This window comes from Leuciscus leuciscus (genome assembly GCF_965113295.1).
Source record: "Leuciscus leuciscus genome assembly, chromosome: 1".
Lineage (NCBI taxonomy): Eukaryota > Metazoa > Chordata > Actinopteri > Cypriniformes > Leuciscidae > Leuciscus > Leuciscus leuciscus.
Genome location: NC_138725.1, coordinates 11,549,849 through 11,573,179, shown reverse-complemented (window position 1 = coordinate 11,573,179; position 23,331 = coordinate 11,549,849). Strand labels below are relative to the sequence as shown.

At 37.1% G+C, this 23,331-nt stretch overlaps 2 protein-coding genes across 5 annotated transcripts in view; both read right to left on the bottom strand.

The window, feature by feature from the left end:
* LOC309499531 (cholinesterase-like) overlaps positions 1 to 23,331 on the bottom strand; it is a 42,327-nt gene that overhangs the window by 7,598 nt on the left and 11,398 nt on the right. For all 3 annotated transcript variants that reach the window (XM_082170815.1, XM_082170817.1, XM_082170816.1), the window contains exon 3: positions 21,994 to 22,155. In XM_082170815.1, the coding sequence (XP_082026941.1) occupies positions 21,994 to 22,155 (162 nt within the window). The remainder of the gene's footprint in view (positions 1 to 21,993; positions 22,156 to 23,331) is intronic.
* LOC309502733 (galactose-specific lectin nattectin-like) lies at positions 697 to 8,177 on the bottom strand. 2 transcript variants are annotated; one of them, XM_082175230.1, is made up of 7 exons: positions 8,133 to 8,177; positions 7,968 to 8,048; positions 7,535 to 7,570; positions 6,430 to 6,509; positions 5,447 to 5,581; positions 952 to 1,063; positions 697 to 860 (listed from the first exon to the last, which is right to left on the bottom strand). In XM_082175230.1, exons 2-7 carry the CDS (start codon positions 8,023 to 8,025, stop codon positions 802 to 804), a joined length of 480 nt encoding a protein of 159 aa, XP_082031356.1. In that variant the 5' UTR covers positions 8,026 to 8,048; positions 8,133 to 8,177; the 3' UTR covers positions 697 to 801. The 2 variants fall into 2 exon arrangements, with proteins under 2 accessions (XP_082031356.1, XP_082031357.1); XM_082175231.1 differs by lacking the exon at positions 6,430 to 6,509.

Below are 23,331 nucleotides of genomic sequence, written 5' to 3'. Positions count from 1 at the left end.
GTCATGTCTGTGTTCTGCCCCGTGTGGTTAATAAGCTGTGTGTGTGTGTGTGTGTGTGTGTGTGTGTGTGTGTGTGTGTGTGTGTGTGTGTGTGTGTGTGTGTGTGTGTGTGTGTGTGTGTGTGTGTGTGTGTGTGTGTGTGTGTGTGTGTGTGTGATAAGCAAAGTGTACATGCGTTGTGGAGCCACCTATAGGCGCACATTACTAACACACTCTTTAAATAACAAAAATAATACTATGCCATTGACTTTAGAGCAGATTTCAGTTGGTCAATGGCTCTATTTTTAGTTCCTCCCCACATTGAAACATTGTGACGTCCCAGATCCGGCCCACGTCTGGCACATGTGGAATGATGATCTGGCCCACATGCAGCGTGGAGTGACGGCCCTTGGACGGACCGCTCCTGTTTGCCAGATCTGGGCCACAAGCAGGCCATAGCAATGCCACATGTCAGCCAAGAGCAAATAAACCACAACTGGACCTTATCTGAGCCACAAAACCTGTTTATTTATTTTTTATTATTATTATTATTATTTTATTGTTGGTGCCATTTTAGGATGCCAAATTAGTTATTCTAACTTGTGTTAGTGAGAAAAGAGAGACCGTGGAGTGATACTCAAATTATATATAAAAAATGGTGTTTAACAGGCGTCAATTAACATAGCATTCACAAAAAAAACAATCCAACAACCTAAATTAACCTTTTTTTAAAACACATTTATTACCTCCATTGAACATTTCTAAAGGAAAGTAAATGAGTTAAAGGTGCTTGTTTCTTCTATTGATTTTTCACATGCTGGTTCAGTTCGCACACACAAAAAACTTCGTTACAGTGCATACATCATCATCCCAGTAGCCATCTGTTGCAAGAAAGAAAACAATGTTGTTTTTATTATTTGTATATTATGAAAAACTAAATAATGTTTGTTTGTGAACATTAAAAGCACTTACTTGTATATTTCAGCTCAAGGCAGCGCTCATTGTACCAGTCATCATCGGGCTCGTCAGGCGACCAGTATTCAAAGTTCATTTTGGTTCCATCACTCCAGAACCAAGTTCCCTCCTGTGAACAGAAGAGAAAAAAGACATTGTGTTTATGTCCACAGCTTATATAGCTTCATTGTATCTTTATTCATCTAAAAGAAGATTCCTCATGAACCCTAACCCCATCTACACTTTAAAAATGTCAGAAATCTAAACAGAAATTATTTCACAAACAGGGTATCAGTGAAGAATATGTGAAGAATATTTAAGACAGGGCTAAATTGCTCATTTAACTCTATCGGCCATCTATTTCACATCAAGTTTCACAATAGAAACACTCGAGTATGACATCATTATGGTGATCGTTGCCCTTCTCATGGTTGCCAATGCCCAAAACTAACTATTCAAAAAATTATAAAAGCACATCTATCTTTATGCATTTTGAAAAAAGGTGTTAATGCAAATATAACTGTAAATGCTCACACAGTAACATCCCCAGTGTCAAATCATCTCTGCTCAGAGCACATATGGTCCCACTCTACACAGTCTTAAGCCGTATTCGGACAGCAAATGTTTCTCATGGGGTCGTGAGGTATTTTCAACATTTACAGGGGTAAGTCAGTGTTTTTATTGCCCTCAGAATCCAGAATGTCAGTGTTTTTCCCCCACCATCCGCGTAAAAATACCCGGCTGATTTACCTACTGTTTATTAACAAACGTTAAGGTCATGTGAGGATTTAATTGCCGTCCGAATCCACATCTCTGAGTTTACGAGAAGAGATCATACTCACATATGTTCACGCATTTGAAAGATGTACACTTTTTTTATGGAAATGCTGGGAAGTATTTACAAGAACAATATTTCATCACCACTCCACCTCAGCGACAGGAGAAAAAAAAAGAGAAAAAAAAAGAAGAGAAAAAACGTAAACATTGGGCCGTTACAGCAATACAATTTTAAACCGTATTCTATTAGACCTACAATTAGGGTATACATATTAAAAATATAAACCAAGCAGCTTTATTTACCTCATGTAAATAAGAGGCTGCATTTAACTTATTTCTGCTAATTTCCGTATTTTAAAAATGTCATCCATCATTTTGAGATAAAAATGGTTTGAAAACCATTTCAAGCGTGTCTAGCTTCCGATTTTGAAAGAGATTTAAATAATCACATAATAAATAGGACATTATTTTTATATCTTTAAATTAAATATGAATTTATCCGATTATTCCAAGCATATGACATTTTATTTAAAGCAGACAATCATGTGATTGAATGCATGAGTTTCATCACTGAGGTTCATTTTTATAGACGTCAACATGACAAACAATTACCGTCATTTTCCAGTAACTCTGAAGCCCTATTCGAATGGTAATTGTTTCTCATGTGGATGTCTGAAAAATTAATTAGCATGTCACCTCATGATTGTCTGCTGTAAATAAAATGGCACATGCTTGAAATAATGCCATGCAAATTCATTTTTACAGACGTCAACATGAAAAACAATTGCCATCCGTATAGGGCTATAATCAGAGTGTAACGACTCAGACAAATCAGACACAATGATTTGTTATATGTAACAAATAATCTTTAAAACTCACTCTGGGATCTATGGTCCCATCCCCCCAACAAGGGCAAGAAGGGTCTTGGTTACCATGCCTACGATCAGATAAGTTGGCTTTATTGCTGTTAAAAATGTGGTCATGTGGTCAAGACAGAGACCATAGAAAAGACAGAAACAGACTTTGTTTCTGTCTTCAGACCTCAAAACAGACTTTGCTGCATTCATTTATAGGCAAACTGATCTATAAATGAACATGTGTCCCAGAAAATTGTGTGAATGATTTACTGTCTTGTGTAGTGTCTTTTAATTATATTATTTTTTGATACTGTGTATTTTATGATAAAACCAATGGTCAATGTAACCTCACCTATACCATGTTTGGTCTCTATAAATTGGTAGCCTGACTACGTCAGACTTCGTACTTCCGCTCAATTTCATTTCGCTTCTGTACTCAGTCTGAGACAGCGTCATAGCTTTCCGTTTTCCTCCGGCCTGAAAACAGCCGGCCAATCAACGAACAGAGGGCGGGCTGAGAGCCGTGACGTAGACGCTGATTGTACCGTGGATGCATAGATTTACTTCACATAATCTGCAAAAGTCGTTCACAGCCATGTTCACTCCGGTGTTTCGCGCAATGGTTTTTGTTTTCGCATCATACGTGTGTTTACAGAGGAAGTTAGATGCGGCTGAGCATGCGCATAACACACGCCATAACCAAACGTTATGTGATTGGCTTACGGGTAACCAATGATTTTAAACTTCAGACAAGCGCCCCCCCGCGAGAGAGAAAACACTTCTCTATTATGCCATTCCAGACTCTGTCTACGAAGCAAAGCGAAGTAGCAGAGTTTGGTATTACCAGGCTAATAAATTGGTACTTTGAAGATCAAAATGATTGTGTACATGATATGTTGATAGCTGCGCAACATATTAGTATTACAATAATCTTTACACCAATCCAGCTGCACATGCAAATGAGCACGCTTAAAACAAAGATTCATAAATCAACCACAGAGGAATTTTACCGCTTGGAAATTCCACCCTTCTCATTGGTCAAGCAAACCTGGAGAGGTGGGGCCTTTCTCATGCTTAATTAGAGAAAAATTCACAGTGACCCGCTCTCTCTTCTTCTGGCTCTGATGTCTGTGGGGACCCCCACCATGGGCCGTGACCACAGCCTGCTATGCCTTCACTCTCCCAACAGAGTCAGACTGTATTTTCTTCAATCCAACTCAGAAGAAAACTGAAACTTTACCATCACTGAACGGGCTACCATCAACTCTTCCGACTTCCTCACTCCTTGGTTGCCTGAGTGGCCTCTCCGGCCCAGGGCCGGCAGGACACAATCTGCATGTGCTCAGCCATGTGCTCATGGAGAGAGAGAAAACCTTCAACCAGAACAGAGTCAAACAAACCACTCAAGTTCACCAACTTTTCTTCATTCAACGGCGAATAAATCGATTGAGACTCATGGAACCATCGAAATGTTTCCGCTGTAAAGGCCATGCAAGTATACATTTAATGAGGTACTCTAAAAAAATGATAAGCTGATGGTTCTTTTCATAGTTAAATGGATCTTTCCCATAGTTCCATTTCCTGCTTCCGGTTATGTTTCAATACATTGCAGATATGCTCACTGAATATAAACCCAACAGATCACTCAGATCATTAGGATCATATCAGTTAGAAATACCAAGGGTTCACTCTAAGCATGGTGAGTCTGCTTTTAGCTATTATGCCAGCCACAGCTGGAACCAGCTTCCAGAAGAGATCAGATGTGCTCCTACAGTATCACATTCAAATCCAGACTCAAAACACTTCTGTTTAGCTGTGCATTTACTGAATGAGCACTGTGCCGCTGTTCGTCCGACTGTACTGTACTGTACTGTACTGTACTGTACTGTATTTTATTTTATTTTATTTTTCTAAACTGTTTTAATTATTCTTTTTTCTTTTAATTATTTTAATTTCTCCTATGTAAAGCACTTTGAATTGCCATTGTGTATGAAATGTGCTATATAAATAAACTTGCCTTGCCTTGCCTTATGTTTTTGATTTAGTTAATAAAACTTGCAGGCTCTTAGAAGTACTGTACAATTGTAATTGTAAGAAAGACATTTTCCTTCCCCGGAAATGAATATTTCTTAGAATTAATAAACAATTAATGTTACGTGTTCACGGGACGAACAGGTGGGTTGATTGTAATTGTAATTTTACTACATTAAGTTGTAATTCTATTAACTGATCCAAATATTCATAATCAATTATAACAAGTTATGATTTATTATTAATATTTATTTGAGCTAACTCGTTACAAGAGTTAAAGTTAATGAGATAATAAAGTGATTAATTAAGTGATGATTGGGCATTAGTGATGAACTCCTGCTGTTAACAAGCAGAATCACTGAAGAAAAGAGAAACACAAGAAGTACAACTGAGATTCAGCCACAGCCTTAAATGAAATCAACTGAAGATAAAAGAAGACATTAGATCTGTGAAGATCTCAGCAGAGAAGGATTAAACAACTCCACAAACAGCAAAAATATGCATGATCTCCACAAAAAAATCTAAATTTAGATTTTTTTTTTAATTATGGGGAAAAATCTTCAGTTGTTGTTTTTGTTTCTGCCAACAAATTATGTTTTAGTAAACGCTATAACAAAGACCACAGACTCACATGAAAAGCCAAGAGTCAAACTGCCCAACTAGCAAACACTGATCACCATCATGAGAACTTCTGCTGACGTCTGACAGAAATAAAGTCAGTCTGGTCATTAATAGTCTGGTTTATATAAATAGAACAACCGGCTGAATGTACATTATGTGTTGACTTAACACTGGGGATTTTGCTGTGCAGTAGTACAAAAAGCATAATCAAAATAATATTTGCATACTTGAACAGCATCATGACCTCCGATCCAGGCACGAGTTATGCTCGGAGCTCCGTATCTAACCAACCTCTGTATAAAAACGTACTCCTCTTTGCTGTGTGCAGAAGCAAGGTTCCCATCCAAGTCCAAACAAAATTTCTGTAGAGACATGAGCAAACATAAATGTATAAAATTAATGTATAGCTTTAAATTAATATTCCAAAATCTGTGACATGCCTTTAATTGACATTGAAATAATTTTTACTCATGTACTTTATTTTTTGCCTTATTCTGTCTTTAGAGGTGAGACTACTTTTCTATAAAAGGTTCTTGTTATATGGTACATTAGATATAACTTAACATATATTAAGTTTACAATATATTTAGTGATCCTCTCATGACAACATGAAATGTGTTGTGTCTGTATTCTCATCACAGTGATGTATGTTCGCCCCCAGAACTCCATTGTAATTTATTTACTGTGGACATATTTTTGTTTTTAAACTGAAGAACAAGTTGAAATTATTTTCCTGCAATAATTAAAGGTGCTATAAGCGATCTCACACGTTTTTTAGGCCAAAACATTTTTTTTCACATACCGCAAACATCTCCTCACTATCCGCTAGCTTCCTGTCCCCTGAACACACTGTAAAAAAACACGGTCTCTGCAGACAGCCCAGGCTCCACAAACTGCAGCAAAAACAAACTGAGCAACAAACAGAGCGACCCGCAGCACGAAACATAACAAACTGTTCCAGCCAATAACCAACAAGAATGATGTGGGGGTGGGGTTCGGGGGGTTAGTGCGCGGATGAGGAGGAGGGAGGGTCTAGCTAGCCTCCGTTTTGTTTGATGATAATTCAAACATCAACAAGAGGTTACGCCAACCGAGATCGCTTATAGCACCTTTAACAGGTGTCACAGATGTTTCCAGAGCTTAAGCTGTATTTAACCAAGAATATACTTCTATGATTTTTATGTCATATTACAAGCTGAATGTATCATACCTCTGCATCAGCCCATGTGTGACGTTCATAGAAAACCTTGAAGCATCTGCATCCATAGGCAGCCCACCCATTCATACATGCTGTTAAATGGAAGTTTTATTTGTTTTAGTTTTTTTTGTTTTGTTCATCATTAATGACCATTTATGCAATTAAATAACTTTCATTTAAAGGTACACTATAGGTACAACATTTCTAATCCCTCAGTTCCCCCCATCTCTAAAAATTGGAGCCCATGTTAGTTCTTGTTGTTTTACGATCTCTGTCTCGTTCTCTTTTCTCCAGCAGACTCTCCTCCGTTCACCGTTTGATTAAATCAGGAGATTTATCCTCTCCATGTCAACCTTTCTTGTTCGTTGTGACAACTAACCCTGCCACTAACTAACCACTAACTTACTTTTGCCACTAACTAACCTCTGCCACTAATTAACCAGTAACTAACATCTGCCACTAAGTAACCTCTGCCACTGACATGAATGAAGAATGGGCATGTGAATCTCAATAATGGTGACATGGTTCATATACCGCAATGCATTCTGGGTGCATCTTACAAAACTCATCAGTGGCTCCCAAAATGCATTGCGTCATAAAGAAATTATTTTAATTTAATACTGTGAAGCTGCTTTGATACAATCTGTATTGTGAAAAGCGCTATACGAATAAACTTGACTTGACTTAAATACTGTGGAACGTCATGCTGTTGAAATATTAATATAATCAATTATACGAAATGTATAACACATATGAAGGTCTAGAAGAGATCAGCTGATCAGAGCACTACATGATGATTTTATAGTTATCGTCATCATCAAGTAATTGACATCATCTGATCACATTTTCTCTTATTGTTCCTGCCATAACACACTCCAGCAGCCATTAATACAACAAGACTCAAACTGCCCAACTAAAGCAAACACTGATCACCATAATGGTGACATCAAACTTTGGAAAAGAAACGCGCATTGATAATCATTGATAATCATATGGAGAGATCACTGTGAGCTCAATGTGTTGACTGGGTAAGGTAGAGAAATGCAAAGGTTTTGGGCTTTTGGACTGTACTTTACATACACACTGACAAGAGAAGTAGAAACTAGAGAAACCTTACCGCGACAACGTTCATTTCCAATAGGCTTTGTTTCCACTTAAAAAGAAAGAAATACTACATTATTAAAACAGAACTGCTAGTAGCAGCAGCAGTAGTAGTGGTACTGCTATACTATTATTATTACTATTACTACTACTACCAATAATAATAATAATAATATACTACGGATTAACACATACATTTGTTGATGTTTTTGTTGTCAAAATAATAATAATGCAAATACATTTATAACAATCTATAACTTTAGCTGATATAATTGTATAAATATTGTTCCTTTATTGTCTTACTGTTACGATAATAATTAAGAAACAAACTTTATTTTAGTGCACATACTATATTAAACCATTCTGATAAGTCATTACAGAGTCCCAGGTGTGCTATAGTTCATGTTAAAATAACAGTTATGATGTGAAACCTGGAATAATGCTCTTACCTGAAACATTCAAAGCTACGAGAAGACCGAGAGATAGGTAGACAGTCCAGACCGCCATTGTTTCTCAAAGACTACTGAACTCTGCACGTAATTTAAAACAGAATTATACATAAATAATTATTACAAAGGTTTAATGGTTAAATTGTGTATTTTCATGACACAAACCAGTTCAGTAGATCAATGTGAATGTCTGGATATTGCGTTGTGCAGCCCTGGTTTATCTTTATATACTGGAGGAGAGTTAGTTTATCAGCACCTGCTCATGTTCTCACATCCTGTTCAAACACTGTATTTCTATAGTTTGTACTTGACCCATTTCTACACAGTAAGGGTACGTTTACATGACAAGTTTTTCCTTTGAGTTTTCTGCGTGTAGACAACACCATTGTCAAAACGATCCCCATTCGTACGAATCCACAAAAACGACTAAAAACCCTGTATTCTGCTGCCAGGCCAGTAGATGGCGATGAAAGACTATAGACTGAACATGTAATACGCATGTGCATGACCTCATTGTCTGCGGAGATTCACGTTTTTGTTTTCAAAAGCTTGCACTTTGAAACCCGTTTAAAAAAAAAAAAAAAGTTTTCTGCCACCCAAAATGTCATGCCCGTTGTCGTGTAAATGAACGACCAAAATGCATTAAAAGTTTAACGTTTTTAGTGGAAAATGGTGTCATGTAAACAGCCCCTAAAATCCCCAGTGTTAAATCGACACAACTCAGATAACTTGGTCCCACTATGGTCCCACTCTACAGCGTTGAAGTTACAGAGATAATTAGGTGAATAATTAAGTAATGATTGAGCATTAGTGATGAACACCTGCTGTTAACAAGCAGAATCACTGAAGGAAAGAGAAACACAAGAACTACAACTGACTTCAGCCTCAGTCTTTAGCCCTATCTCAGGCGTCCTCAACTCTGGACCTCGAGATCTACTTTCCCGCAGAGTTTTGCTCCAACCCTAATCAAACACACCTGAACAAGCTAATCAAGGTCATCATGATTACTACAACACAGGTACACAGCAAAATCCCCCGTGGTAAACCAACACTGCTCAGAGTACATAGTATTGTTCCAATCTACAGAGTGTTTAAAGTGCTATATAATCTGGTCCCCGGTGCTTCTACCAATCCAGAAAACATGAAAAGTGACCCAGTAATTTTTTTGGGGAAGACTGTCTCTGCAAGCATGTCAAAAAATATCAGATTCTGCTCCCCTTCTGAAGGGGATCTTAAAATAATATTACTGGCCCTTAATCTGCATGTTTCCACCCACCGAGCCGCCATTACAGTGTAACCAGTTCTAACACAAAGGCAAATGTTCGAGCAAAGCAAGCAAACTGTTCTGTCGTTGCTGCACAGATGAGCACTGAACACTATTGGACCAGAAAATGTCACAGCTGTCTTATAAAGACCTCAGGGAACTGTCAACTTGTGTAAAAGTTACACATGACTGTACATGCAACTGCAAGTGATGAGATGAATCAATGTATCTCCACAACAACTAAATGTTTCCACTATCCATTCAGAAAAGTCCATGTGCATCTAAAAGTTAACCGTCTAAAAGGCTGCACTCATTACTGGTTATTCATGAGATTGTGGATCTACAAACACGAATAGATAGAGTGCTATAAAATTGCACTTGAAAGTGTATTTTGGATGGATTTTCTTTTTCCACCAGTCTGAGCTGAAAAGCCTAAAAGCGCAAAATCTCAGATTTGACAGGTGCATGAAAAAACTGTTTTTGCCTGTAAATTCTCACAAATGTGACAGCATTGTGTAAACAGAATGTGAGAAAGAGAACATGAGCAGTTGCTGGAATCACCATTACCTTGAATATGTCAGAGTCTCCTTGAATGAACGGAGGATTGTTGCTGTCGTCAACAAATGCAGTACAAACTACAACCTGTTATAGTAAACGCATGAATATATCATTCACATTCACCTCATCTAAAGTGTAAACTATTCATCACACCTAAATGTGTTGAAAAAAAATTGATGATCTCCATCTGCTGTCAGTATTCCTCACCAGCAGGGGGCGTCATGTGTGAAGTTAAACCAGCTTTAGCCGGGCTGCTTATCTATGAAGGTAAAAGGGTAGCAAAACTCAAGAGCACGTAGATGTGAATTTGAGAACTTAAACAATACATATTCATACTTATACATGAAAATTTACACTCACATCTGAAATCTGAAGTTGAAAGTTGAGATTTGAACTCACAGACAATAGTCACAAACCTGTATTCTGAATTTGAAGCTGCAGACAAGTAGTCAGATGTGTAAAATGACAGACACAAACTTGTAGCACATAGTTGCACTTATTCTTTCACTCACATTCCTGGCCTGAAATGGATAAAAACGCTGTGTTCTGCTGCCAGGCCAGTAGATGGCGATGAAACTCAATAGAGTCCAAACACAGAGTTCAGCTCAACCCTGATCAACTCTCCTGCCTGTATCTTTAGCAATCCTGAAGACATTGATTACATAATTAATTCCTTAATAATTAATTATATAAATAATTAATATAATTTAATGATATTGCACATGTATCTGTATCGTATGTAGCCTATTTGTTTTGTATCACTAATCGCTCATTAAATGTATCTTTTGATCAGTTACTCTTTATGCATATTAATTATTGTGGTGTTTAGTGGCATCCATCTCTCTTAATGGAGGCGCTGAGATGTTAATTTTCACTGCTTACATTTGACTGGTTGGACAGATTAAATGTTGATACAGTATTGTAACGACAATGACTATGACAGGCGGTCACATGCTGTTCAAATTAGTAGATCCTGATCTCCCAACACATCCTTCGTTGTCTCCTTAGACAACGAGTTTGTTCATGGCGCCTCTGAGTCTGCTTGAACGGTCAAAATGGCATCTTTGTGGCTCCCCAGAGGGACATTTGATTCACATAGGGAACCCTGTTTTGGAGAATACCCTCTAAAACCCCCATTTCAGCATGGACTCCCTGTGACTTTACAGCCTCATGACATTCCAACACAGGCACACACACACACACACACACACACACACACACACACACACACACACACACACACACACACACACACACACACACACACACACACACACACACACACACACACACACCAAGAGACCAACATTTGTGTGTAACTCAGGATAAGCAATATTTCTTTTAAATATATGTACAATTCCATTATGCATGTGTGGTTAGGTTGCCTTATAATAGAGGTGTGGTTTGCTAGAGTATAATTTGGAATTCTAAAGGTTCACTGAAAGAAGGTTCCTCAATAGTGTCTTGTAACCCGACCTCAACCTGGTCATAAACTTTATGACTCCAAAACTGCAGCTCCTCCAGTTCTTCTGCAAGCCAACATTCCAGACATTTCCACACATGTGATCCAACAGCAATGTTTGTGATATGTATTTTTATGTGTGTATAATTAGCCAGATAATGTCTGAGGTATCTATGCAACGTTATTATGTTAATCAAAATCACTATGCTAAGTGATTATGAGGAAATTATGTAACCCTGTATTTCTTTCATGCAAAAACGTCATTCGAGGTGTCAATGTAATGGGAAAAACACGTCAGAGTCGAATCTTGACTGCAAAGTACAATAATATGCATTTATTCCAGGAAATACCATATTTCTAAATATGAATGTTATTTTCGACCTCTCACATGACAGTCAAAAAGGGGGGGGGGGGGGGGGGGGGGGTTCTTCACAAACAAAGGAACCTCTCCCCGCCTCAGATCAGAAGATCCGATTTGTCCTCCACGCAAAAGAAGGCGTACACGAGACACTGATAAAAGTCCAAACCTTCAGTACTCTCAACTCTCATCCAACTCAACTTCCAACTCTCTTAACTCTCTTCCTCGGCGCAGCGCTTCTCCAAAGGAACATCTGGAGGAGGCTCTGGTCTTCTTTATCGAGCGAGCACATGTTCGAGTCGTAGCTAACAAAGACTTTAAACCTCTCCCATCCCGGGAGATGAACCTTATTTTCCGGTAACATTACATTCAGTGAGCCTTTCAAGCTTCCCGCGACACCGGAAGACCCAGCAGAAAGAGGACACCATCCTCGCTTCCTGCCTCAGCCTCAGCCTCACCCGAAAGAGCACAGAATCTTGCAAGTAACGTAACTCTCTCTAAAAGCTGTTCCAGGTGTCTCTAATTACTAGCTTTTCCCTTCTCTCTATATCTTTCTTTCTTTCATTTCATTTATTCTGACCACGCGATGTTTTCTGTTTTGTTTGGTTAAATGTTTGTTTGTTTGTTTGCATTTTTACGTACGTTTATATTTGTAGTTTATATAACCTCTAGTGTGTGCCATTTTATTAATAAACCCATTTATATTTTTAATTGTCTCTGTGTTTGAAAACCCACCTTATAAAGTCCATGAAACTAAAAGATCTAAGCTACAAGCTCGATATAAACTACATTTAGTAGTTCTTAATTCATAAACTCAGAAAGTTTGATATTCGTGGCCAGAAGATAGAACTTTCTCGGAGTTTGAAAAGGGATACCCCCTTCTTAACTGTAATGATCTAACATTTATTCGCTGGACGAATTGAATGGTGATCAGACAGTTACAGAACAAGGTAATCTCGATAATTGATAAAATAAATGTACATGCGACTTATGAATTATGACCATGAGTCATAATTATTAATATTTCCAAAATTCCCTATAATCTTGAGCTAATTCACATTTACCAGAGTCGTTATTGTTACAGTATAATTTTGAAAGAACAAAGTGTTTTTTGCTAAAAATCAACTTAAAATATTACACAGTGTAGCTTTAAGAGTCAATGACATTGTTCTAGCATCCAATGGCAGATTATTCCACAATCTAGGACCAGCGACAGAGAAAGCACGATCACCCTTCAATTGAGACGTGCAAGAGGAATAGTTAGAGAAACTTGTTTGATGATCTTAGTCTTACGCCTGAACTGTAGGGCTTAATAAACTCCATAAACATTCCATGAGGTGCTTTAAAAAGATTTAACCTCCTGAGACCCAGAAAAATATTTTTTTTTTTTGAATTTAGTTTTTTCCATGTCATCACACACTGTTTAGAGCACAATAAACAAATGGTAAAAAAAAAACATTTTTGACAAATAATATTTTATTCATGCGTTATGCTATGTCCTCTGTAGTGGACGCAGGACTAAGTTGTTTAAAAAATAAAATGACATGAAATTATATGTATAGGCAAAAACAATGGGATTTATTTTTCAATCACCAATAAATTTGGGGGTTTCAGGATTTTTTCAACCAAAATTTGTATAAAGATTATTCTCAACTATGTTATGAAAGAAATAACGGAATGAATTGATACACCATTTTACTTTATGCAATATGTGGGTAAAATGGCCATAAATCAATATTCCATTCAATGCAATATATCTATAAACTGTATCTAATTTGCACATTTATGTGTTCTTGGAGCAACATTTAATGAAAAAAGAAGTGTAATAATTGGAGTAATAATTGGCAACATTTTAATAATAATATCTAATATTTCATAGGAATATTGATGTATAATTTATTTCCATATTTCACTTGTTGTGTCTCACAAAATGCCTGAATAACATGATTTAAAGGGTTAGTTCACCCAAAAATGAAAATTCTGTCAGTAATTACTCACCCTCATGTTGTTCCAACCGCGTAAGACCTTCGTTCATCTTCGGAACACAAATTAAGATATTTTTGATGAAGTCTGAGAGCTGATCACTTCTCCATAGGATGCTAGGTGGCCCAAACCTGCTGGCCCAGAAAAGTTATTAAAGAGATCGTTAATATAGTCCAAGTGACTACAGTGGCTCAATCTTAAGTATATCAAGCGACGAGAATACTTTTTGTGCGCAAAAACAAACAAAAATAACGACTTTATTCCACTATTCATTTCCTTCTCTCTGGGCCTCGTAGTGTTTTTGCGCAGCGCGTCTGTGTTACACGTCACCACGTAGGCTCACTATTGGCCGACGCTGGTCACGTGTGTGATGCGTGATGACGTGTAACACAGACGCGCTGCGCAAAAACACTACGAGGCCCAGAGAGAAGGAAATGAATAGTGGAATAAAGTCGTTATTTTTTTTGTTTTTGCGCACAAAAAGTATTCTCGTCGCTTGATATACTTAAGATTGAGCCACTGTAGTCACTTGGACTATATTAACGATCTCTTTAACCCTCTGGAGTCTGAGGGGTTTTTGGGGTCCTTGAGATGTTCTGACATGCCCTAACATTTGTGCTTTTTTCAGTTGCTTATAAACATATTAATGGCAAAGGTATAATTACACTATTTAGCACAAACAGGGCTACCATAATATGTGAGCAACATGCATGTACATGTTTGTATTTTTGAGAGAATAATGTTTATGCATGGTTATTGAAAAAAACTAAAAACTAAAGTTTCTGAAATAAGGCCACAAAACACATACTAAATATGTGACAATAAGACTTTTGACTAATGGATGTCGTTGCCTAGAGTTTTTTCTTCAAAATGATGTGAAAATCATCCTGCCCTTATCATTCACATAACACAATACATTGATTTAAATCTTGTAAAACACTTTTTGTTTGTAAAGGCAATATGCGCAAGGGGCGTCAACCATTCAACAGCATCATGCATATGTAGTGGTTCACACCTGAGGAGACAATGGGGTGCACATACTTAATGAGCCATTCATTCAGGTGTGTCACCTATAGACCACAAGAAAGAATGCAAGAGCAATATATATATATATATATATATATTGTAACGACAATGACTATGACAGGCGGTCACATGCTGTTCAAATTAGTAGATCCTGATCTCCCAACACATCCTTCGTTGTCTCCTTAGACAACGAGTTTGTTCATGGCGCCTCTGAGTCTGCTTGAACGGTCAAAATTGCATCTTTGTGGCTCCCCAGAGGGACATTTGATTCACATAGGGAACCCTGTTTTGGAGAATACCCTCTAAAACCCCCATTTCAGCATGGACTCCCTGTGACTTTACAGCCTCATGACATTCCAACGCAGGCACACACACACACACACACACACACACACACACACACACACACACACACACACACACACACACACACACACACACACACACACACACACACACACACCAAGAGACCAACATTTGTGTGTAACTCAGGATAAGCAATATTTCTTTTAAATATATGTACCATTCCATTATGCATGTGTGATTAATGTTGTTTTGATCATATAGTTATGATCTTCGAGTGTTTGGCTCTGAAATGTATTTCTGAAGAATGTTCTCCCAGTAGAATCGCATCCCGTAATCCGATCTCATTGGCAGGTCATAAAAGTTGACCACCAACCCACACACAAACACACTCTGGACTTTGAAACAGAAAGCCCCTACAGAAAAGGACTTTTACCCATAAAGTCACTCTTAAATGTAATAAATATATATATTTGTGTGTTAAGAGGTGTGTGTAAACCATAGGAAAGCATATGTCCTATTTGTAACATTAAAGGTCCCGTTCTTCATGATCCCATGTTTCAAACTTTAGTTAGTGTGTAATGTTGCTGTTAGAGCATAAATAATATCTGTACAATTATAAAGCTCAAAGTTCAATGCCAAGCGAGAAATTTTATTTAACAGAAGTCGCCTACATCGAACGGCCGGTTTGGACTACATCCCTCTACTTCCTTCTTTAATGACGTCACTAGAACCGTTTTTTGACTAACCTCCGCCCACAGGAATGCTCCCTCAACTGTACCGAAATTCGTTTATGTACTTGCGCACTTCTTACAACTTACTGTGTTTACTCAGCTCTTACGGTGATTTTCTGAAATAAAACTGATGCTTCATCTTTTGTGTGATGTACAATAAACTTTATTAAACTCATCAGTATATGTTTGATCATCATTCAGACAGCAGACTTGTAACATTAGGCTATTAATAAATAATGGATAGATACAAGCAGATGACAAATACGTTATAATAACCGTAATTAAACTACTAAACTATACCTGTTCCATCTCTATACAGCACTCTGACTCTGTAGGCATTATTGTCTGACTCAAAATGAACACCGTTACTGAGAGTTTCTGATATTATCATCATTCCGTGAGATGAAATTGTCCTGAGAGACTGAGCGCGAGCTCATGAAGCTCCGCCCCCTGGGTCGTCCAGCAGCAGCTTATTTGCATTTAAAGGGGACACACTAAAACAGCGCGTTTTTCTGAGCCCCAAAAAATGACAATTTAAACATGATGTAAAAAATGATCTGTTGGGTATTTTGAGCTGAAACTTCACATACACACTCTGGGGACATCAGAGACTTATTTTACATCTTGTGAAAAGGGGCATAATACGGGACCTTTAATAGAACTGCAAATGCCTATACAAATGCATAATAATGTATCTTTGCACTGCTACAACGTCTATATTCTATTTTTGATATCTCTGTAATCCTCTCCAGCTAACGGAGTTGAATTCCGATAGCAGAATTCAGTGATGCGCATTGTTTTATGAAGTTCATATGTCTGGAGAAAATCCTCTCAAGTTAAAGTCAATCATGACTCATTCGAGTGGGCGTGTCTAACCGGACAAAGGAATCTTCCCGCTCGAAAAATCTCGACAGCTGATTCGTCCTACACGAAGGAGGGGACGGCACATGGGACACTGATAAAAGTCCAAACCTTCAGTTTCCTCTCTCTCTCTCTCATCCAACTCAACTCATCCTCTCTTCGGACCTTCTTCTCCCCGGCGCAGCGCTTCTCCAAGGAACATCTGAAGGAGGCCCTGGCCTTCTCTATCGAGCGAGCACATGTTCGAGTCGTAGCTGCGTCCCTTGCAACAAAGACTTTAAACCTCTCCCTGCCCGGGAGATGAATCTGAACTTTCTCGGTAACGTTAAATTCAAGTGAGCCTTTACATCGTCTTGCGAAACGACCCAGAAGACGAAGCTAGACGCAAACCAGCCGGACACGCGCACGCGCGCCCCCTCTTCAGCACCACACTGAAAGAGCACAGAATCTTGCACGTAACGTAACTCTCTCTAAACGCTGATTTCAGGTGTCCAGGTCTTAGGTCTGTGAACTAAGTTACCCTCTATCTTCTCTCTGTCTATCTTTCTTTCTTTCATTTCATTTCATTCTGATCACGCTATGTTTTATGTTGTGTTTCGGTTAAATGTTTGTTTGTTTGTTTGCATTTTTACGTACGTTTATATTTGTAGTTAATATAATCTCTAGTGTGTGCCATTTTATTAATAAACCCATTTATACTTTTAATTGTCTCTGTGTTTGAAAACCCACCTTATAAAAGTCAATGAAACTAAAAAGATCTAAGCTACAAGCTCGATATTGACTACCTCGAGTAGTTTTAATTCATAAACTCAGAAAGTTTGATATTCGTGGCCAGAAGATAAAACTTTCTTGGAGTTTGAAAAGGGATACCCCCTTCTTAACTGTAATGATCAGACAGTTACAGAACAAGGTAATCTCGATAATTGATAAAATAAATGTACATGCGACTTATGAATTATGACCATGAGTCATAATTATTAATATTTCCAAAATTCCCTATATTCTTGAGCTAATTCACATTTACCCCGAGTCGTTATTGTTACAATATATATATATATATATATATATATATTCTACCAAATTGGTTCACAGTTGGAAGCATGTCAATTTTTTTTTTTTTTTTTTTTTTTTTGCTTGCAAATTGTATAATATCCAAGGAAAACATGTCTAGTAATTGTGCAGTTAATTCTCATACTGTATTTTCAGTTTTGGAATATGTATCCTCTCCCCAAATTTGTCAATAATAAAACACAATAAAAATTATTTAAAGAAAAGGCTTATATTTACCTTTTAAAATTTGTTTACATCTACCTTGTAAATATATATATTTTTTATTAAAAAGGTTACAATTACAACAACAATTGAAGTGTAATCTTTCTTTGTAAAAACTAAAGTATACATTTTATCATACATATTTCAAAGTTAAGGATTCATTACTTCGAATATAGCCTACATTGACAAAACATACTATATTTAACATATTAGCAAAAATTGGCAAACAAAAGCTTATTTGAGGTGGCAGATATTTTACAGTAAAAATGTGTAATCTATCCAAAACTAATCAACGAAATGTTGTCTTTCATTTGTCTGTAACATCGGTCTTTCGTTTTTATTATAAGGAATATAAATGTTAATTTGCAGTTTAATACGTTGCTTATACAAATACATTTTATTTCAACATATTTCAGTCGATTTTACTCAGTATAGCAAAATAGTTTGCTAAAAGCAGATCATTCATTCACACACAGAAACGCAATTCAAATTTAAACCGTCTTTTTGCGAGTTGTGGTAAACAGCGCATCTCTGCCGTTCATTCATTCACACACAGAAACGCGATTTACTTGAGAATGAAAAGAAAACTTACTACAGTATTCCATCCGTTGCTCCTCGAAATACCAGCACTTCTGAGGTACATTTTCCATTATTATTATTCCTCACAGCGCTGCGAGACAGTGTAGACAAGTAACCTACACTTATCTGAATAAACTTGATGTGTTTTCTCGAGCTGATATGTGGGCGTTCACAGTTTGTATGGGATCGTCTCAGTCATTTGCGTTTGAATAGCGCGCGCTCTCCGTGGGCGTGGCCGATTATAACGTAATGAGATGAGATGAGCTCGACTGGAATCGCTCTCTTTTAATACAGATTTCACAAGATGAGAATATTTGTTTTTTATATAAATTACTTCATTTAAAAGAAGAGAATTCAAGCTTCATGCCTGTGTGTCTGTATGCCTGTTTGACTGAGTATTCGCTGAGTTATTGTTCATTTTCGGACGCGTTTCAGAATGGACTTCACTGGCAGAGAGAAGGCAGAACTCGCTTCGTGTTTATTTTTCTTTATTTGGCAAAAAGCACAACACTTTGTTTTTATTGTGAGTATACACAAAAATAATACACATTTAACAGAATCGATTGATGTATGAAACTCCTATGGAAAATCAAAGTCAACAGAGTATTTATGAGTTTCTTTTACACTGATAAAAAAAAAGCGAGCTGGTATCGCCGGCGAAACAGCCGACCTCAGGGGGTTAACCCCCTGAGGTCTACGGTATCGCCGGCGATACCAGCTCGCTTTTTTTTTGACTGAGACTTAAATGACTGAGACTTAACCCCCTGAGGTCTACGGTATCGCCGGCGATACCAGCTCGCTTTTTTTTTGTCAATGTAAAAGAAACTCATAAATACTCTGTTGACTTTGATTTTCCATAGGAGTTTCATACATCAATCGATTCTGTTAAATGTGTATTATTTTTGTGTATACTCACAATAAAAACAAAGTGTTGTGCTTTTTGCCAAATAAAGAAAAATAAACACGAAGCGAGTTCTGCCTTCTCTCTGCCAGTGAAGTCCATTCTGAAACGCGTCCGAAAATGAACAATAACTCAGCGAATACTCAGTCAAACAGGCATACAGACACACAGGCATGAAGCCTGAATTTTCTTCTTTTAAATGAAGAAATTTATATAAAAAACAAATATTCTAATCTTGTGAAATCTGTATTAAAAGAGAGCGATTCCAGTCGAGCTCATCTCATCTCATTACGTTATAATCGGCCCCGCCCACGGAGAGCGCGCGCTATTCAAACGCAAATGACTGAGACGATCCCATACAAACTGTGAACGCCCACATATCAGCTCGAGAAAACACATCAAGTTTATTCAGATAAGTGTAGTTGTCTACACTGTCTCGCAGCGCTGTGAGGAATAATAATAATGGAAAACTTACCTCAGAAGTGCTGGTATTTCGAGGAGCAACGGATGGAATAATGTAGTAATTTTTTTTTTTTTTTATTCTCAAGTAAATCGCGTTTCTGTGTGAATGAATGAACGCAGAGATGCGCTGTTTACCACAACTCGCAAAAAGACGGTTTAAATTTGAATTGCGTTTCTGTGTGTGAATAAATGATCTGCTTTTAGCAAACTATTTAGCTATACTGAGTAAAATCGATTGAAATATGTTGAAATAAAATGTATTTGTATAAGCAACGTATTAAACTGCAAATTAACATTTATATTCCTTATAATAAAAACGAAAGACCTATGTTACAGACATATGAAAGACAACATTTCGTTGATTAGTTTTGGATAGATTACACATTTTTACTGTAAAATATCTGCCACCTCAAATAAGCTTTTGTTTGCCAATTTTTGCTAATATGTTAAATATAGTATGTTTTGTCAATGTAGGCTATATTCGAAGTTTGAAATATGTATGATAAAATGTATACTTTAGTTTTTACAAAGAAAGATTACACTTCAATTGTTGTTGTAATTGTAACCTTTTTAATAAAAAAATATATATTTACAAGGTAGATGTAAACAAATTTTAAAAGGTAAATATAAGCATTTTCTTTAAATAATTTTTATTGTGTTTTATTATTGACAAATTTGGGGAGAGGATACATATTCCAAAACTGAAAATACAGTATGAGAATTAACTGCACAATTAATAGACATGTTTTCCTTGGATATTATACAATTTGCAAGCAAAATTTGTGAAAAAAAAAAAAAATGGACATGCTTCCAACTGTGAACCAATTTGGTAGAATATATATATATATATATATATATATATATATATATATATATATATATATATATATACTGTATATATATTGCTCTTGCATTCTTTCTTGTGGCTATAGGTGACACACCTGAATGAATGGCTCATTAGGTATGCGGGCCCCATTGTCTCCTGAGGTGTGAACCACTACATATGCATGATGCCGTTGAATGGTTGACGCCCCTTGCGCATATTGCCTTTACAAACAAAAAGTGTTTTACAAGATTTAAATCAATGTATTGTGTTATGTGAATGATAAGGGCAGGATGATTTTCACATCATTTTGAAGAAAAAACTCTAGGCAACGACATCCATTAGTCAAAAGTCTTATTGTCACATATTTAGTATGTGTTTTGTGGCCTTATTTCAGAAACTTTAGTTTTTAGTTTTTTCAATAACCATGCATAAACATTATTCTCTCAAAAATACAAACATGTACATGCATGTTGCTCACATATTATGGTAGCCCTGTTTGTGCTAAATAGAGTGTAATTATACCTTTGCCATTAATATGTTTATAAGCAACTGAAAAAAGCACAAATGTCAGGGCATGTCAGAACATCTCAAGGACCCCAAAAACCCCTCAGACCTCAGAGGGTTAATAACTTTTCTGGGCCAGCAGGTTTGGGCCACCTAGCATCCTATGGAGAAGTGATCAGCTCTCAGACTTCATCAAAAATATCTTAATTTGTGTTCCGAAGATGAACGAAGGTCTTACGCGGTTGGAACAACATGAGGGTGAGTAATTACTGACAGAATTTTCATTTTTGGGTGAACTAACCCTTTAAGTCCTGGTGTCCTCTACAGTGGACACGTATGAACCAACGCCCTGTTCTGTAACAGAAAATATTTTTTTTATTTGAAACCCCTTAACATTTTCCTGAGATGTTGTTTTATGAAATACAATTTGAAAAGTAGTCCAATTTAAATTATAATTACAATATATTATCATATTTCCATAAGAATGCTACATTTGATCACTAAATTAATGTCAGACATTTTTAAAGACCAAGGAGAAGTTGTTTTCATGGTGAAAAGTCCTGAATGTGCTCTTTACAGGACACCCAGGTTGTGTCATGTGACATGTATGATGTCAGAGAAATTCACTAAAATATAATGTCCACTACAGTGGACAAAAGTCTATTCTTGGGTCCCAGGAGGACATCAGAATATTATCTTAAACTGTATTGGTAGCCAACCTAAAAAGATAACAAATGAGTAACATGCTCTTTTTTCCCAGCATTCGTTAACAACCTTGAAGCATATTTTGTACCAGCTGCAGGTGGACAACACGTTTGACAGGTCCCAACATAAAGTGCACTACAATAATCTAGACAGGGAAACATATAAGCGTGGACAACTTTTTCCAGGTCGCTTTCCAGGTCGCAGATGTTCTCATGCGGTGACTCTCACCTGTTACTGCAATACTGCAGTTTTGGCAGGAGACTGTCCCAGAACTTGCACTGCTGGGCTCTAAGCATCCGGAGTGTTTGAGACAGGTCGGTGTTAAGTGTGACGTACTCCTGATGTTCCAGCATGAATGGCGGCCATTCTGCTCCCTCGACACTCGGATCCCTGAAACATCAAGCCAGGAAATCAACCGAAAGGTCAGGTTATGTATGGTACCGAGTAACATCAGTACATTTCTAATCCAAAACAACTGAAGCCAAAAAAGAAAGAAAAATAATTCAATGCAATTACTCAATAGCTATGACGTTTACGCGCTCTTGTAAAGAACACCTTGCAGTCCTTTACAACCAGAGGCTTTGAATCTTAATGCACAATCCCAGCAAAGCAAAGTCTTCAAAGCAAGACATTTAATAAATTGCCTGATACTTTTCATAACCGAATCTGCCCATTTCAGGAAAAGATTAACTTCAGCGTGTCCCATTGTGATCTTGTTTACTGATCATGTTCATTGATATATTGGCATAGTGTCATTCCCCTCCAGCTTGAAGAGTGTATGAAGTGTTAATTGAAAGAAACTAAACTTGCTCACAGCCACAATAAAGGCTGTTTTTGCCTCTCCATAATTTATGCCAAACAAATGAGGATGCAAATCAACACTAGCCTGCCAGCAACACCAATATCTGTTTAGTTTTTTTTACACATCAACTGAAAAAATGTGTGAGCAGATGAAACCCAGACAGCAACATAGTGTCGGCCCAGATCCGGCCCACATCAGGTACGGATATGGGCCGACACTATGTTGCTGTCGGGGAAGCTTTTATAGATTAAACTTCTCCAAATCTGCACTGGTTTATACTTTTATGAGAGATAAATATGAACAATTCCCTAACCGTTTATAGTAAATATATAAAAAATATTTTGTCTTAAAATTGTCAAGAAATTACAAGAAATTGTCTTGTAAACTCAAATTTGAGTATGATATTCTCAGTATTAAAATAATAGTTTGGTCAAGAATGAAAATGTACAATTCTGTGGAAAACAAAAAGGCAGAATTCTTACACTGATTTTTCTCCAAACAGTGACAGAAAAAAGATCATGTCAGATGCTTCAGAAGGGACGAATAGAACAGCCTCCACATTTTGTACACCACAAGACATATGATGCTACAAGTCACATGAGAGTTTTTATGTTAAACAGAGTAAAGACTAGATGTATGTTGTTATTCACTGACAATGTTCTAGGTAGCTTTCAAGCCTAATTGATATAGGCATGCAATAGCCAATGATGTTTGACATTATTGAGGTCAAACTTGGCGTGTTGTGTTGGTACAGTATGAGAGAA